Below are 16,991 nucleotides of genomic sequence, written 5' to 3' on the forward strand. Positions count from 1 at the left end.
GTACGTACATGTACGCCAGACCGGCTTTTACCGTCCTGACTGCCTCCGCAGCACAGCGGCCATAGAGTTACAAGCTAGGCAGCGGCGGGCCGGAGCAAGTGGTCGCAAGCCATGCTAAAAAATGCCAGGCCTGTCGGACGGCTGTGAGCATTGCCATCTCTCTCGCTCTGCATTGCATGCCCGCATGCTCAAGCAAAATGGCGCCGGAAGTGCTCCAAAGCGAGCGCGGCGTATGCGTTGAGAACGTACTGTATTACAGAACCTACATCGTATTGCGTATGGCCTACTGCCTAACGTCGTCTGCTGCGGAGAGATCTTGTGCGTGCGTGCGCTGCTGGAGTGTAGCAGCACGGTCGATAGCATACAGCTCTATGGGGCATTTACATCACATATAAACACCCAACATGCCATTTCCAATGTGGCCTTGGTGCCCCTCTGACTGACCTAAGTGCCCTTTAATGGCGGGCCTCTTGGAAAAAGTGCCCTTTTCTAAATGGCCTTGCCCCTCCAAAATCCTATTTCGAGGCCTGTGATTTAATACCAAGTAACAAACATATTCTGTTAGTGAAAGTAACATGTCAATGTCAAAATGTTACATTTTCCAGCATAGGTACAATCAGATAACAACATATGATATAAAAAAAAACTATACACTACAAAATATAAAACTCACTTCATTGAAAAGCAAGGCTTGTAATACGTGGTACTGTATGTAGTATACATGGTACGCCATTATTTAGCAAGTCTAATTTTTCGGGACTTCCCGAAAATTTCATGAGTGGTTAAATTCACAATCTTAGGGTAAAGCACTGAATGGAGAAATGTATGCTTGCACGCCACAGTCATGTCGGGATCATGATTATTATTTCCATTATATGTTTTTCAATTTTCAAATAGCACCTCACTTAAAGAAAATGAATGCCTTGCAAAATGGCATTTAATAACATATTATGTGTTTGTTCACAACTGAGACAGTAACCAGTTGAAAATGTTGAAAATATTCTTACAGTAGTACATGTATGTAAATCTTTCTACATTTGGCATCTAAACCCAGCTGGGATATCTACTGAATCCAGGGCTGCCAACTCTCACATATTGGCCGTGAGCCTCAAGCATTTTGACCAAATCTCAAGCTCTCGAGCACAGACAAACCCCCCCCCCCCCACCCCACCCAAAAAAAAAAAAATCACGGACGGCGTTTTGATACACTTGTGCGTGCAAAAACCCCAACTTCGCATCGCTCTTCAATGTAGTCCAGTTCATTTTCCCCTGTATCGATATCGTATTTAGTTTTAGGCTGGTATACCACACAATCAAAGACCAAACAATTTGAATGGCGGTCATAATATGGTCGTGCCTGAGAAACGTGCACTCGCGTTCCAAATCCGACATCGTCCCAACCAGTGAATGTTGTGCACGCGCACTCTTTCATTTTTTTTATTTCTTTTATTTTCCAAAAAATTAAGGGGGCGCGCACCCAGTGCCCCCCCCCCCCCAATCCACCACTGGCTCCCTCGCAATATCTCACTCCCACCTGTCAGTCAATGTTGGCAGCCCTGTGAACCTACAAAACTGACAAACAAGCCCATGGAAGAGAGTGCCTGCACTCTTTCACAAATCTTATCTTTATGGTATTTCAAAGCAATGCAAATTATACATTTTTCAGGCAATAAACAAAGACAAAGCAAGGACGCTAATGCACATTTGGATATCTGTAGTAGAATCTTTTTTACTCCTTTCACAAAGAAAAGGAAAATGCATGCTCCCTGAATGTCTGAAGAATTAAAATCTCCAAGCTTTGCAATATGCTTGTCCTTGTCTGCCAAACTCTGAAAAGTACTAAATGATGGATTAGACCGAAATATCTTGTGTCAGGCAAATACATCTAATAGGTAGATATCCGGAGTCATATAGATGGCCTCTACATTTTCAATCAAAACACCACTATCTTTTCTACTGTGTGCTGATGTTTCAAGCAGCAATGATGAATGTCAACTGGATGCGCAAATAGGACTTGCTTTTCTATAACACATCTGTGAAGACAATATAAAAATGACAGAAACAAAATAAAAAAGGGAAAGAATCAGGGAAAGTCCCTTTTGAGCCCTTAACTGCCAAGTAAACATGTATTTCCTGTCTATAATTTCCATACTTAAGAGAGTAAACAGGAAAGTTATGCATGTAATCAATGAAAAAATTAAGTCCTTAAACAGCTTGCTACAAGATATCTAGCAAACTGCAGTAATTATGTCTGTATGTAGTGTTGCTATGTACACTGCAAGATCTCTTTTCTACACATTAAATATAGTTTCCCCAAGATTTATACTGCTAAATGTTAAATGGAAATCAATTGTACAGAAAACATGACTGTATGAAAATTGGAGGGAGACATCAAATTTAAGCAGAGAGCTTGTGACAATCTGACAACTACCGTACAAAAATTAAGAAAATTATATGTGAACAATGAATACCAATGTAAATGTGGAATCCACAAGGAAATTTTGTATTCAATCTGAACTTTAAACTATTCTGATCCAACTTGTGTTAATGAGTAGCTGCTTGGTAAAAACAGTGCAAATAAGTTATTTGTTGTTGTTGCTGGTTGTTGCTGTAGAAAATTGTTCTTTTCAGGTTGCACATTAAGATTTAAGTTATCACTGTTCCACTCTCTAAATATCGAATGCTGACAATGTCCATCTGATCTTTATGCAAATAGTTAGTAACACTACTTACAGACAAAGCAGCTACAGCTTAATTATTTTGCTTGAATTACAAAAAAATCTGCTGCTTTGATGATTTCTTTTCTCAGTGATATCCTTTCTTTTTTCATTGACACATGTGTGCTTTAAAACCAAACCCATTATTACTTAATGACTTTTATCATTTGTTAGAAACTAAAAGCAGTCAGCAAAATGCTCAGAAAAATTAGTTCTATTCAATCTAATCTATAACAAATTGTGCAAGACTGCAACCATCTAGAAATACTGTATATTGTCACTAGGGAGAAACTGAAGGTCTACGGGTTTTAGCCCAGGAGCCTACATCCTTACATTAAGAAATACAGTTGAACCTCTCTTATCGGGCCTCCCTTTATCTGGATCTCTCTATTATACGGACGCAATCTCGCCGTGATTTTTTAAAAAAAAATAATTACGGGAGGAAAGGGGGGTTCCCAACTCAATCTAACAATGGCGACCTAACAGTCGACTTTGCCGAGCCGTGATTCGGATCGAATTTTTGAAGCGTAGTTTCGTCGACTCGTACTGTTTATTTTCAAGATCTACTTGATACATTTCTTAATAATTATTTAGGTAAATCATCCCAAGAATTTATAAAAGAAAATGATTTCATTCTTGCAAACACGAACCTCTATTTTGGGGTCTGTTACTGAGTGTAACAATGAAAAGGTTGCAGTATACACATTACTACATGTGGTACTACAATGGGCTACATCAGTACATGTGTATGTATACGTGTATTATGTACATGTATAAAGCATTGAGTCTCCCGTATCCGGCCAAATCCCTTATCCGGATGAGCCCCGGTCCCGACTTGTCCAGATACGAGAGGTTCGACTGTATCAACGTGTAAACATAACAGCCTATTGATAGAACTTATCTACACTGTACTCATGCTCTGAAGCAATTTGTAAGGCTTCTCTCAAAAATCTACAATTCATTTATAATTTATAATAAAAATGTTTCACATGACTTAATAAACACCAAAGAAGCACTGATAACAATAGACAAGATACAAAAATGTTCCTTTCAGCAGTACCAAGTATTTAACCTGGTAACATTTCAGCTACATTGTACCACACACATGTAACATTATCAGACCAGCTTTATGACGAGATAAGGGCATGCCAACAGTGGCAAAGATGGATTCCAAGTTTGTAATGTTGCAATGCGTATTGTTGATGAGAGAAGCAAAATCAGCTTCAATTTCTCAAAGCATGTACTGGGAAATATATTCATGTAGACCTTTACAAACTCTGTAAGTCACAATTTCAGTCTACACACACTGCTGGTGAGGTCCTTTGGTCAACAAGGGAGATACAGCAAAAGTATGACATCACTTTGGAAACACAGGACTCCTTAAAGTAGTCTTTTGTGAAGTAGAGCTGTTCTTCTAGCTATATCACTTTTCTAGTACTTTGGCATTTTTTGTGTGTGTGTGTGTGTGTGTGTGTGGCAGGGGTGCTATGCTACACATACTCAGGTGTACTTTAGGTATGCAAAGGTCTAGTGCTTAGTTTGATGGAGACATTCCTTGATAGTTTTTAAAGCAGTTGTTGAAGCTTTATTTCAATACAAACGCCCTCATCCCTCTAGAAATTGGAAGAGTGCTTTGCTATTGTTTATAACAGTATTTGGGTTTCTAATGTATTGAGAGTATTGTTATGCCTTTACTGGATGGTAGTAACTTTTGGGAGCTGTTCACTAGGAAATAATTTGTACTTTGTCCTGGGCTCTTGTTTTCTTGAGATCCTCATTATTAAGCACTCTGATGAGTTGAATTTCATGCCTCAAGTATTTGTCAAAGTTGCACGGTTGTCATATAAAATGTAGTTACTATTCAGTGATTCTCATCTGACGGTTTAGAAATCATGAACAGTAGAGTACACAGTTATCTGTAAATAATCTTGTTGTGCTGTGGTCTGCCAGTGTGATTTTTTTTTTTTTTTATTTAATAGAACGAATCAAGTAAGTCATAATACTGGATGTTTTACCATACTCAGGGTTTATATTTATTGGCAGTATGCTAGGAAGGATTGTATAAATTATCCACTGTTTGTTTGTATTTTAAACCAGATGCCTAAATGTGAAGTTTCTGGTTTTCCTGTGGAACTATGTATATTAGAGGGACTGTACAGTACTGGTTGAGGTGGGGATTCATGTTTTGCACATTCCTAAGTGAGATAATGAGAAACCTCTTATGAAATATGAAAGAGCATTCCAGAAGGGTTCAACGTTTATTTGATGAAAATTGGTTTTCATATGGCTGAGATATCCAAAAAAGTGATAATAATAAAAGGCGACATGCCACAACTTTATTAGGATCTCTTTGTTTCACCTTGTTTTTTGATATCTCGGTCATTTCAAAACCGATTTTCATCAAATAAACTTTTGATACCCCATGGAATTGCATGCTCTTTGACATCTCATAGAGTGGTTCTGAATATCTTGCAAAATGTTAAAAGCTAAATCCTCACCTCAACCAGAACTGTACACACCCTTTAAATGCCTAAAAAAGTCAAGAATTATACTGGATAACGTTGCTTGACGCTTTGCTCTGTGATATGTGATGGCTAAATCATGGATGGTAGTACAGCTGCTGGCTGTGTGTTGCATGATCTGCCTCAACTGAAAGTAAGGCAGCACTTGTCTAACACTATCTAAACTAAAAAAGGGGTACAGATACAAGAAATTAGGATTTAATCCTGATTTGCATACTAAACAAGTTTATATGTGGCAAGAACCTGATCTCGTTAACTGCCAGTAAAATGATCATTTAGATGAATGCAATGAAGTCTTTCTCAACCAACCAGCTGCATTTGATTGGAACGTGGTTTTAGTACATGCAGTATACAATGGACATTATACAGTAGTATAACTGTATGTCAGAGAGATTAAAGCTAAAACACAGTTCTCATAATGGTTCAAAATTTATCTTTCACCAATTCAAATTTGCTTGCAATATATTGGAAAGCTCTTCCAAGAAACTTGTCTGGCTAATAATTTTCAGGGATAATGAGTTATCTTTTGCAGTATTCTAAGTTTATTTATAAAAGTTGGTATACGAACTTTTATTTCCGAAGTGTCCTCCCTGTTCAGTAGTGGGTGTATAGAATGCTGGTACATGTACATTACTGTCATTAGTGGTATGGTAATGATTAAATCATGTTAAAGCAGTACACAGGAGTACTACATTGCATGCAGAACAAGCTGCATGCAATTACAATTCACTCCTGCATGTGATGGAAATCGCTAGATGACCCCATATATTGAAATGATGTAATCATATTATATATGTATTTAGTAAACATCACATAGTAACCATGATTGGGCAAGCTCTGAGACGGAGTACTTCCAGCGAACCTTTCTGGTTAATATTTCATGTTTTTGTCATTACCCATAATCTGTAATCATGTTATCATGGTGTTCTCTCAATAAATGTACATATTATTAGAGAAAAATTGACAGTCCTGCAATAACATGAGAACTATTACAGGGCTCCACACTAACTTTTATTTTTGGTGGCCCAAAAGCAAACATCCGTCCTTTTTTGGTGGCCCGATCAGGCCACCAAAGTCTTCATTTCTTAAATTTTGGTGGCCCGATGTGCGTTTTTGGTGGCCCCTCACCACCGGGCCACCGTCAGTGTCGAGCCCTGTATTATCACTTTAACATACACAAAAATATACTGCAATCATTCTTGCTTTTACACTTCATTTTTGCTTACCATAGCTTACAGTTGTTGTTGGGGGTTTTTTGTGCATTACAACCTTTCAGCAATTACCCCATCTCAAGATTTAAAAAAAAAGAAAAAAAGTGTAGGATTCTACATGGAGCAGGCGGATGAAGTTAGGATGATCTGCTTTATCTTATAACAAGTATGAGCTACCTAGACCTCTATATCACTGCACATGCTAGGAATTTTCTTTCTCTCTCTCCACCTCCCCCCCCCCCCCCCCCCCAGCCCTCTGCACCTTTAAATGTATTCTTTGATGTAGATTCCTAGCAGGCCTTTGTGGCAGCTTTTTCTTGTTGAATGTAAACTGTGGAAAGAAAACATACCATAATCTTTATTCTCATACTATAACAGTTAGACCGCTGTACATTACTAACGTTACATATTTCATTGTGAATGTGATGGCAGGATAAACATGGAATGATTTGATTATAGAAATCTAGATATTGATATGAACTTTCAAAATTAAATCCCTATGCAACGTACCTGGCATGCATTAAACAGCAGCTGATGTTCAAACTTCTTGACACCCAAAATATTCTGGAACATCTCGTAGAGCTGCTCCTTACTCAGAATGAGCTCAGATGCAGCCGATGTTGACAACCTCTGTGGCTGTTTTCGAGGATCTTCCTCGCCTCGGTAAATGGCATCGAACTTGGCCATCCAAGAACTGAGGACAGTTTCTTTGCTCAAACCATCTATTTCTGGCAGGCTACGCACTCTCTTCTCAACATTGTTTTTGAAGACCTCTCTAAAATCGTGCGAGGAGCATCCACCACTGAGCACCATTTTAAGCACACGGTCGCTCTTCAGAAATACTTCATAGTAACTTTGCACTGCATTGCAGAAGGCTTCATCCGCTACAATTTGGGTTTCCCCGTTTATGAAAGCCTGAAATCGCTCTTTGATTGTCTGCAGTTGTGTTTTTGTGACTTTTGTCTGCCTTCTCATCATATCTGTCGGCTGCTTGGCGTTGAATGGATACGCGATGCACCTCATCACAAAAACGTACAGCTGCAATCGTTTCTTGTGATCCTCCTCTTCTTTTTCCAAACGCTCTGCCTCCTTCCTCTCACGTTCGCTGATGAGCGATGGGCTGGGGCTGGCAGGTCGCACAACCGATTGCCGATGCCCAGTAGTGGCTTGAGCCGCGTTATTAGCTTGCAAGCTGTCACTGCTGGACGCACACATACGCAACCCAGTCTGACTGGGTGCGGAGAGGGAATCGGTTTCATCTTCGTAGTCATTTTCCGAGTCCTCGTCGCTCGACGACGGATCTAACATCTTGAGTCGGTATCAAACAGTTATATCTAACAAGAGTTAACACTGACGCCGAGTTTGCTTTGGAGATTATTTTCCGATATAGATATCCGTTGATGTTACACATCGACGATGTTTATCGTCTGCTGGGAGCGGACCACCTGCGCACTCGTCTCTCTCTGTTTTCGGTATGCCGACATGGCTATCCACACCGATAGCGATGCCGATGCGCATATTTGTGCGCTGTGTATGTAGTGGCTATATGGCGCACGGACAACGAGCAAAGTCCGTGCTGCTTTTGACGTGCTATGATCGAGTATCTTGTGCGCCGAAGACGAGACGTTTGCGCGATCTACGGGTAGCTTTATGTGGGGGAGAGGGTAAAAGGTCCTGCATATTGTGCATTTTGTAGATTGTACATAGAGATATGTATACTGTGTTCTAAATCTTAGTATATTCTCTATGAGATTTTATCACACTTGCTTGTTTTGTTCATTGTACATGACTGTATATCGTATGTACGACTTTGGAACCATACCATTATCATAACATAATATACCAGGGCTCCACACTAACTTTTATTTTTCATTGATTTTTATTTTTGGGTGGCCCGAAACTTAACGAAAGAAAAATCTGCATGGTGGTCCAAAAAAAAAAAAAAAAAAAAAAAAATCAAGAAAAACATAAGAAAAACTAAATCGGTTCTACTAAACATAGAAAAATAAATATTAAGTATTATTGAAGTGATACAGGTACCTATGTCTAAAATAAATGAATAGAAAATTCAATCATCCTCAATCATCTTACTGTTATTCTGAGTTCTAAGATTTAGCAAATATAGGCTTATAGATTATTATAAAAGTTGATGCCTATTCTAGGTGGTCAAAACTTATGTTTGAAATGAGAAAGTGGGAGCATTTGCAGACATTTGTATACATCCGACATTTGTTTTAGCATTGCAAAGAGCTGAAAGTTACCGTTATTCTTTGATTGTAAAAGCAATCATCCAACATTTACTACTATTTTAACACCTTACGGAGCCGAATGTTACCGTTAATCATTTTCAAATGTAAAAGCAAACAACCGACATTCATTTCAGCATCTTACGGAGCTGAATGTTATCCTTATTCATTTCCGAACGTGAAAGCAATCATCCGCTATTTATTTCAGCACCTAACTGAACCGATTGATACTGTTAATCATTTCCAAATGTAAAAGCAAGAATCTGTTATTTATTTTAGCATCGTACGTAGCAGAATATTACCGTTTTTCATTTCCAAATTTAAAAGCAAACATCCGACATTTATTTTATTATCGTATCCACGGAGCCGAATGTTACTGCTGTCCACTTCCGAAAGTGAAATTAATCATCTGACAATATATTATTTTAGCATCGCACGGAGCCGAATGTAACTGTTTTTCATTTTTGACCGTCAAGGTAGACATCAGACATTTACTTTACCATCAAACGCAGCTGAATGTTACTGTTATTCATTTCGAAATGTAATGGCAAGCATCCGACATTTATTTTAGCATCATATGGAGCAGAATGTTACTGCTATTCACGTCCAAACGTAAAAGCAGAGTTCTTTTGGCATCTTCCGGAGTCGAATGTTATTGCTATTTATTTCGAAAGTAGAAGCAAACATCCGACATTTTATTTTATCATCGTACGGAGTTGAATATTACTGTTATCCATTTCCGAACGTCAAAGGGATCATTCGACATTTATTTTAGCATCTTCCGGAGCTGAATGTTATTGCTATTCACTTTCGAACGTAAAAGAGAACATCCAGCATTTATTTTATCATCATATGGAGCGGAATGTCCATGCTATTCACGTCCAAACGTCAAAGCAAACATTCATTTCAGCATCTTCCGGAGCTGAATGTTATTGTTATTTACTTTCGAACGCAAAAGCAAACATCCTGCATTTATTTTATCATCGTAGGGAGTTGAATATCATTATTATTCATTTCCGAACGTCAAAGCAAACATTCGACATTTATTTCAGCATCTTCCGGAGCCGAATGTTATCCTTATTCATTTCCGAACGCAAAATCAAACATCTGACATTAATTTTAGCACCGTATGGGGCTGAATTTTACCGTTATTCTGCCAAAAGTATAAGCAAACATCCAAAAGTATATAAGTAAACATTTCGGGCCACCAAAATCTTCATTTCTTAAATTTTGGTGGCCCGACGTGCGTTTTTGGTGGCCCGGGCCACCGGGCCACCGTTAGTGTCGAGCCCTGTCTATACATACAACAACGTAAGATGACATCTATCCTCTCACTCTCGCTTTATCGTTATTATTTTGGGGGGGTATATGTTGAGAAAGAGGGGGGGGGGGGGGGGGCGGAGGACAACGACTGCGCGCCCGATGTGATGGCGCTCTTTACATATCACATGGATCCAGGGTTGTACAATGCATCTCTTTTTATTTCTCCACTCCTAGCAAAATAAACCAACTGACACAATAGGCCTATGTAACATCTCTTTATAAGTTCTTCAATCACATTCGTTGTCAGGTTCTTTTCTTAGATTTTTTTTTTTTGTTACTTCTGTTATAATACCAGGTAGTGAGGGTTATATGGTTCTACAAATATATTTTCTAATAACTAAGATTGTTTCACTAACAGTGATCCAGCTATAACAACTTTATCACCTCACGTTTTCATTTTAGATTTTGCACCCTCAAAGAGAAAAATGTGTGTTATCATTCGAGCGTAAATTCCTCTTTATGTTACCCTATTAACCATAACTATTTAGGTAGATGATAGAGCCGGAGGGGTCCAAGCCCCTCATCCCCCCCCCCCCCCCCCCTTTCAGATCTTCGCTGTCAACGGCGCGATCACGACGAAAATTGACACACATATTGCCTGTGACATTATCTCATAAAAAATGTTGATTTCTAAAAAAAAAAATATATATATATATATTTAATGCTAAATTATGCTAATCTATGCATGAAATCAGACTACTTGATTTATAAATCACTAAATAAAGCTCCAAACAGGCACATTTTTGAGCAAATATTCTTTCAAGTGTTCTCAAGCAAATGTTAGAAAAAAATTGCGCCATCAAAAAAATCTTAATTATTTCATTGTTGTTCAGAATTTCTTATGTATTTCTTTGTTTTTTACTCTTTGTTTTTCATTGGTTTTTTATATGAAATTCGTCCGTGACATTGTCGCAAGCATGACAATACACGTATGTTATTAATTGATTTTAATCAATAGACCCCCCCCCCACCAAAAAATTAAAAAAAAATAGTTAGGGTTAATATGAACGAGAACAAAATTTCTTTTAATTTGATATATGTTGCATTCAATTCTACTGCAGTCTTCTCTGAAAAATATGAACTTTAAAAGGTGTTCAGTTTCTTCTTTTGCTTAGTATACAACGTATATGGTATATTCACTGTATATATATTTGTGTGTGTGTGTGTCTTTGTTTTGCTAATGAGGTGGAGTTAAGAGGTAATAACATGATCCCTCCTCTTATCTGCATATTATGTGGTTGCAACAAAAATCAATGTTTTGAAGAAGCATTGATTGTGCTTAGACCACAGCTTCTCCAGCTTCACATTCTCTTTAAGAGAAACTTCACATTCCCTAACTTTCATATTGCAATACCCTATTTTGGTGAAAGTTTAAATTTGTAGCCGTAACTATGTTTTTCATATTGATAAGGTCACCTTTAAATTTTGCCGTTAACCAGTGGGCATGTGCACGTTGCACAAGAAATTTCCCAGTCAAGCAGAGGAAAAGATATGGTTGTAGCCCTTTTCTCCCTCCATTAATCCTACAGCTTGTTCTTAAGCAAAGTCCTGTTCTAACACTTAAACACTCTAAGCTATATAACAATATACTCAACCCACTAGTACACATCTGGGCCTCATTCCATAAAATATTTTAGGATAACAACAGCCAATCAGGAAGCTAGATTCTTGCCATTACCATGACAATTGCCATTCCAGCAAGAGTTGCTATCATATAAACTTCTTATGAAATGGAGCCCAGAACTTCACTCCATCACAACTCCACGGCCACTTCACAAGCAATTGACACTTTTCTTACACAACACACAAAGTAGTCCGCTGCTAGTCATTCTTTTAGTGAAAGGTTCTTATGTTATCAATATATTTATTCTCATTTATGTTGGCTGGCTCATCGGCAAATACGTAGATTAGAGCCAGAATTTTTTTGTATTTTCATCAATAAATGTGAGCTCAGTGGACAAAAAGGCGACTTATATTACATAAGCATGTACAGTCTGTACAAATCCATTGACAAGGACACAACCATCAAAGTGAAATATGTTAAAAATGAGCTGCTATGGAACAGTATACAACTATCGTCATTTCATTACACAGCTATGAGAGTTAGAACATATTATCACAGTGAATAAATAAAGCCAAATAATTTATCAATTAAATAACTCTGACAGACCTGGAAAAAGAGACAAATCTGAACAAGCTTCGTCACAAGTTGGAACTGTCGGAACCAAATGCACTTGGTTTTTGCTCTCGAGGCTGTCTAACACTATATGAATTAGCTTGCTGATGTGCCAAGATAACTGACTTTTCGAGCTATGTGGCATAAAGTGGCACTCTCTATTGACATTATCTAATCAATACATAACAAAAGTGAAAATATTGTTTGATGCAAGTTTCAAAGGTGTTTCTTGTTCCAGGTCTCCAGAATTTACCACTGAGGTTACTGACATAGTCATCTGAAGAGAAATGTGATAAACATTTGTCAAGAATCACTTTCATACAGCCACAAACTATCTGGAACATAAGTTATCTAAATAAGAAAAAAATGATTGCAGGTACAAAAATAGATACAGAATTACACATTGAAAAACATGGAACACAGTACAGTCACATTCATTATCAAAATAAACCAACACAAAGCAAATTTAAGACTATTTACACTCGGAGGAAAGTCATGTACAATCCCTACATATTTACAATATGTACAGGAGTCGACTAATTACACCTACATACAGATATATATATATTTATATACATATACATATATACACACACAAACAAAACTGTTGAGTAGTGGCAAGGAACCTGTTTCCTCCTCCCCCAATCTTCATAACGCACACTGGGCAAATGCATCCAAGCACTCACTCATACCAAGGGGAATTCACCCCACAAAGAAAAAGTCATTTAAATGCAAGCCGTGAAACAGTGACAGTGAAGCAACAAATCAGAAGAACGCATAATGCAGCCGGAGAGTCATGTAGAAAGTTGCTACCTTTTGAACATCGGCCCGGTCACTAGACAGGGCGTATTATGTCCGTCTCAATTTAAAAACACTCTGAAACATCACTCACACCAATTCCTTCAACTTTTTCTTTTCCTCCTTTTCTTTTTTTTTTTTTTTTTGGGGGGGGGGGGTTGTTTTGTTTGTTTTGTTGAGACTGGATGCACAGAATAAGCAAAGATATAGTTATTCTTGTGTGTACAGAGAAATACAACTTCCCTTGTGCTTTAGTATGTGATGGGAACCTTCACACTGTCTGAGCAGTCAAACATGTATATATATATTCTTTTTTTTTTGGGGGGGGGGGAATATTTTTTTTTTCATTTATTTTTTGGAGATATTAGAGAAATGATAAAAATCACCCAGATCTGACGGAAAAAAACAAAAACCTGTGTTGTGCCAGCAAACTTTATGGTGAATCATGAAGTACCACAAGAGAGTCGTACCACATGACTCTGTAACATCACACTTGTGATTAAGTTCTTTTCATAATTCAACTCTGTGCTGCTCTGTTGCTGCTGATTCCTATGACCTGTCACATTACAGTGAAGTTTGGTGCATATCCTTCTGAACGGGAAAAACACAAGACACTAATAATAGTGGGAAACGTGCATCTTTAAATTCAGGCTTATTACATCACGATATATCAATTACACACAGGACCAAGACTGAATAATGATCTATAAACAAATTATCATGTGACCTGTTCCAATAGTCTTCACCTTAAATGGAGGATTTGGAGCTCCAGGGTTACAATTCCACATCAAATGCATGTGTTTGGAGTCATGCAATCACAGAATGAACTCAAGCTTGCTGACTGAATATCTAATCTTCAGCATACTTCTGTTCAAGTTCTCAAGTGTCGAGCAAGTGCTACGTCCATCAAAAAGCATAACCGAACTGCCGATTCCATTTTGATTTTGCTGATGAAAATTCTGTTTCTGATGTCTACAATACAATCTATTGTATTGTGCATGCAGTTTGCACTACATAAATGCTGAATATATATCAGAGGGGCAATTATTCAAGGACTTTGATTAATATTTCCCTCACCTACAGTTTGATACTGATCTGTCTCTCTGAGACTCAAAAACAAACAAACAAACACACAAAAATATCACTGATATATCTAAAGTTGGTTTAATATGTACTTAATCCACCTCACATATTGGTTCCTTTGGGACTGAGAAAGGCTTGGAACTGTAGCTTGATCACATTTCAAAACCCAATTCAGAGCTCTGCTGGAGGTGTCATGAAACACTATCTAATTACAAAGTTTGTCTTGTGAGAGATTTAACTCGTGTTGGATTGATGAATCGAAATGAATCTGAATCCTGGTAACTGAACTTCAATCTACAAAGTTAAAAATCTTACAAAGTCAAACAAGAACTTCAATGCCATAAATTGCCATTAACAAGTCAAGAGAAAGATCGAATCAAATGGAATTCTATAATGACCACAGATTGCATAATACTGTTTCTAAACTAACATACATAGTATGTGTTAAGATAGCTAATGTTCTTTCGATATTATTGGGATTTGAGTTCACCAACAAATCTTACGTAGGATGAGGTGCTTTGTTGTAAATCGATAATGCAACTATTAATCTTATTCAAACAGGAAATCTGAAGCTGTGTCAAACTCTATAACAATAACAATGAAAATGTTCCTCTGAATACAAACAAATTACAAAAAAAAAAAGATGAACTCTTAGGTTAACATTTAACACAATGATGATGAAAGGAATACTATGCTGTGCAGTACCATTTATCATTATAAAAGCATAAGAAACTTTAACGATCTACAATTAAAAATTTCATTTACATATAATCACACTCACTACAGAATACAGCTGTAACTATACAACATATTGTCTCATTTTTAATTTCAGACGTGAAGGAATTACGAGCATTAAACTCACAATATATCTATTCAAGCACTCATTGGAAATGACAATCTCAACCCAGTTTGGTATTTGCTTCGTGTAGTTTACTCATCAGGGCAGACAAGCCAGAATGATCGCAATGGAAGAGAAAGAAAGAGAGACACAAAAATCACATGCCCCAGCCAGGCTATCTACTTCACACAATTTCTCCGCTACGCCAGAAACAAGACTCGGCACACAGTATAGGCGCGCCGGCACTCAGAAGGGATGAACACACTATATCTCCACGCATGGCTTCACAGCTTGCATATTTCGATGCATAGAATATTAACGGAACAGTTCTTCACGAATTTCGCACGTACCACCAGTGTATATACACAGCATCACATCAATCATGCGTGTTACATGGGATAAAATACCTGAGTATTGGCAAGCACTGCAGAAATACAGCAGGTGCTGAGAGACAGTCCAGCATCAGTGGAGATAAGACTGATTAATCGCAACGCTGTTGTGGAACTCGCAACAGGACAGTCAAAGAGGGCTAGATACAATAACTTACGTTCTTCACTGCTTTCATGAAGCTAACGATGTGTGCTATGAAGTGGCAGCAATTCCTAGAAAAGTTCTCCACTATTAGAATTTGACCCAAACATTCAGTCCTTTTGTTATCAAACAGTTTCTTTTCGAAAGCAATCCCAAAGGTCCAGTTTACCAAGAAAGCTCCTTGGAAAAGCCTCCTTCCAGTTGGGGTAAAACCTGGTAAACTCACAGTATTCATCACTGTTCCTAATGTCCCTAGATGCAGTGTAATTTTTCTCAACAGCACTTTGACTGCTACATAAACCTGCGGGGTGTCTTCTGTTCTCCGTACCACCACTCTTGTAGGTGCATTATCAATATGGCCAGCATGGCACATGCTTATTGTATGTTATTATATGTTTCTTTAAATGACAATCTTTTTCTGAGATTTTTTAATCAAATCATATCCTTTTTCAGGTGAAGTATCATGGCTTTTACCTATTCTGCAGAAAGGGTCTTTATATAATTGATGCCTTGATAGACACTATTTGCCTGTAATTACATAACCTTATTGCGAATGAAAGTTCTTCCTGGGTGAATAGGCGTTGGCGTTGTTGTGTCCGTAGTATGCAAGCTGCCCCCGCTGTTCCTGGCTGGCATACGGGGACTTCCTGCCATTGGTGGGGAACTTTGCCTGCACCCCGTAGTGGTTGGCATGCTGGTTCTGGTTCTGACTGTAAGGCATGTGGGGGTACGCTGGACGCTGCTGGGCGGAGAAGCCTTGAGAAGCGGCGTTTTCAACGGGTTGGCTGCCGTACGGATAGGTGAAGTTTGCGTGTTTCTGCGGTGGCAGTATGGGTCTTGCCGCCTGCTGGGGTACCTGCTGCTGCGTTATCTGCGGAGCTTGTGCTTGCGTTGGGTGTTGGTGGTAGGCGTTTGGGGGAAACTGCTGCTGCTGCGGTGGTGGCTGCTGCTGGGCAAACTGCATTGGAAACTGCTGATTCTGGTTTCTGTGAGCAATACCATACTGTGCCTGTGAAACAATACAGGAAAAACCAACTTTGAACTGCATCCTTCAAGCCTCTGAAATGAAGGGCATTGGCTGAGAAATAAAAGCATTTTACCTTTGTTGGGTACTTATGGTAGGAACTGCGAGAGAGAGAGAGAGCATTGTGTCCTTTTTATGCAAAATGCAGGGCCACTTGAATTTTCTGGAGGCAAATGTACAGAGGCATTATGTAAAATAATGCTAATGTTGCACAAAGAAATTACTATGTACACTGGTTGAATTCCACACACAGTGACAACTCAAATCTGGGTAAAAATCTAAAAAGAAAACAAAACCCCATAAAAATTTACAACTTTCTATCCCTTATGTACACATACATGAAAGATGTCCTTTACAAAGGCATGAAAGCACTATTGATGTGGGAAACATAAATCACCAAGGACAAAGATTTCCCCAAGAAATCTAACAAGGCAAACTCCACATAGGTAATGTCCAACGTGTTCTTTGTATCACAAAAGAAACTTCCACATTTTATAATTTCCTTCTAAATTGCACTCATTC

The 16,991-nt window shown here is 38.3% G+C and overlaps 2 protein-coding genes across 4 annotated transcripts in view; both read right to left on the minus strand.

Annotated features, from left to right (window-relative positions):
- Window positions 1-7,906, minus strand: part of LOC139740568 (calcium-dependent secretion activator 1-like) — a 91,815-nt gene extending 83,909 nt beyond the window's left edge. Inside the window, exon 1 of the mRNA XM_071651154.1 lies at window positions 6,961-7,906. Coding sequence (XP_071507255.1) covers window positions 6,961-7,758 — 798 coding nt within the window. The 5' untranslated portion in view covers window positions 7,759-7,906. The remainder of the gene's footprint in view (window positions 1-6,960) is intronic.
- Window positions 7,907-13,983: 6,077 nt separating this feature from the next.
- LOC139740569 (uncharacterized) overlaps window positions 13,984-16,991 on the minus strand; it is a 61,434-nt gene continuing 58,426 nt past the window's right edge. For all 3 annotated transcript variants that reach the window (XM_071651157.1, XM_071651156.1, XM_071651155.1), the window contains one exon: window positions 13,984-16,454. In XM_071651157.1, the coding sequence (XP_071507258.1) occupies window positions 15,990-16,454 (465 nt within the window). In that variant the 3' untranslated portion in view covers window positions 13,984-15,989. The remainder of the gene's footprint in view (window positions 16,455-16,991) is intronic.

The sequence above is a fragment of the Diadema antillarum genome, unplaced genomic scaffold, assembly GCF_040938485.1.
Source record: "Diadema antillarum isolate AM-2024a unplaced genomic scaffold, OU_Dant_1.0 seq00000861_RagTag, whole genome shotgun sequence".
NCBI lineage: Eukaryota > Metazoa > Echinodermata > Echinoidea > Diadematoida > Diadematidae > Diadema > Diadema antillarum.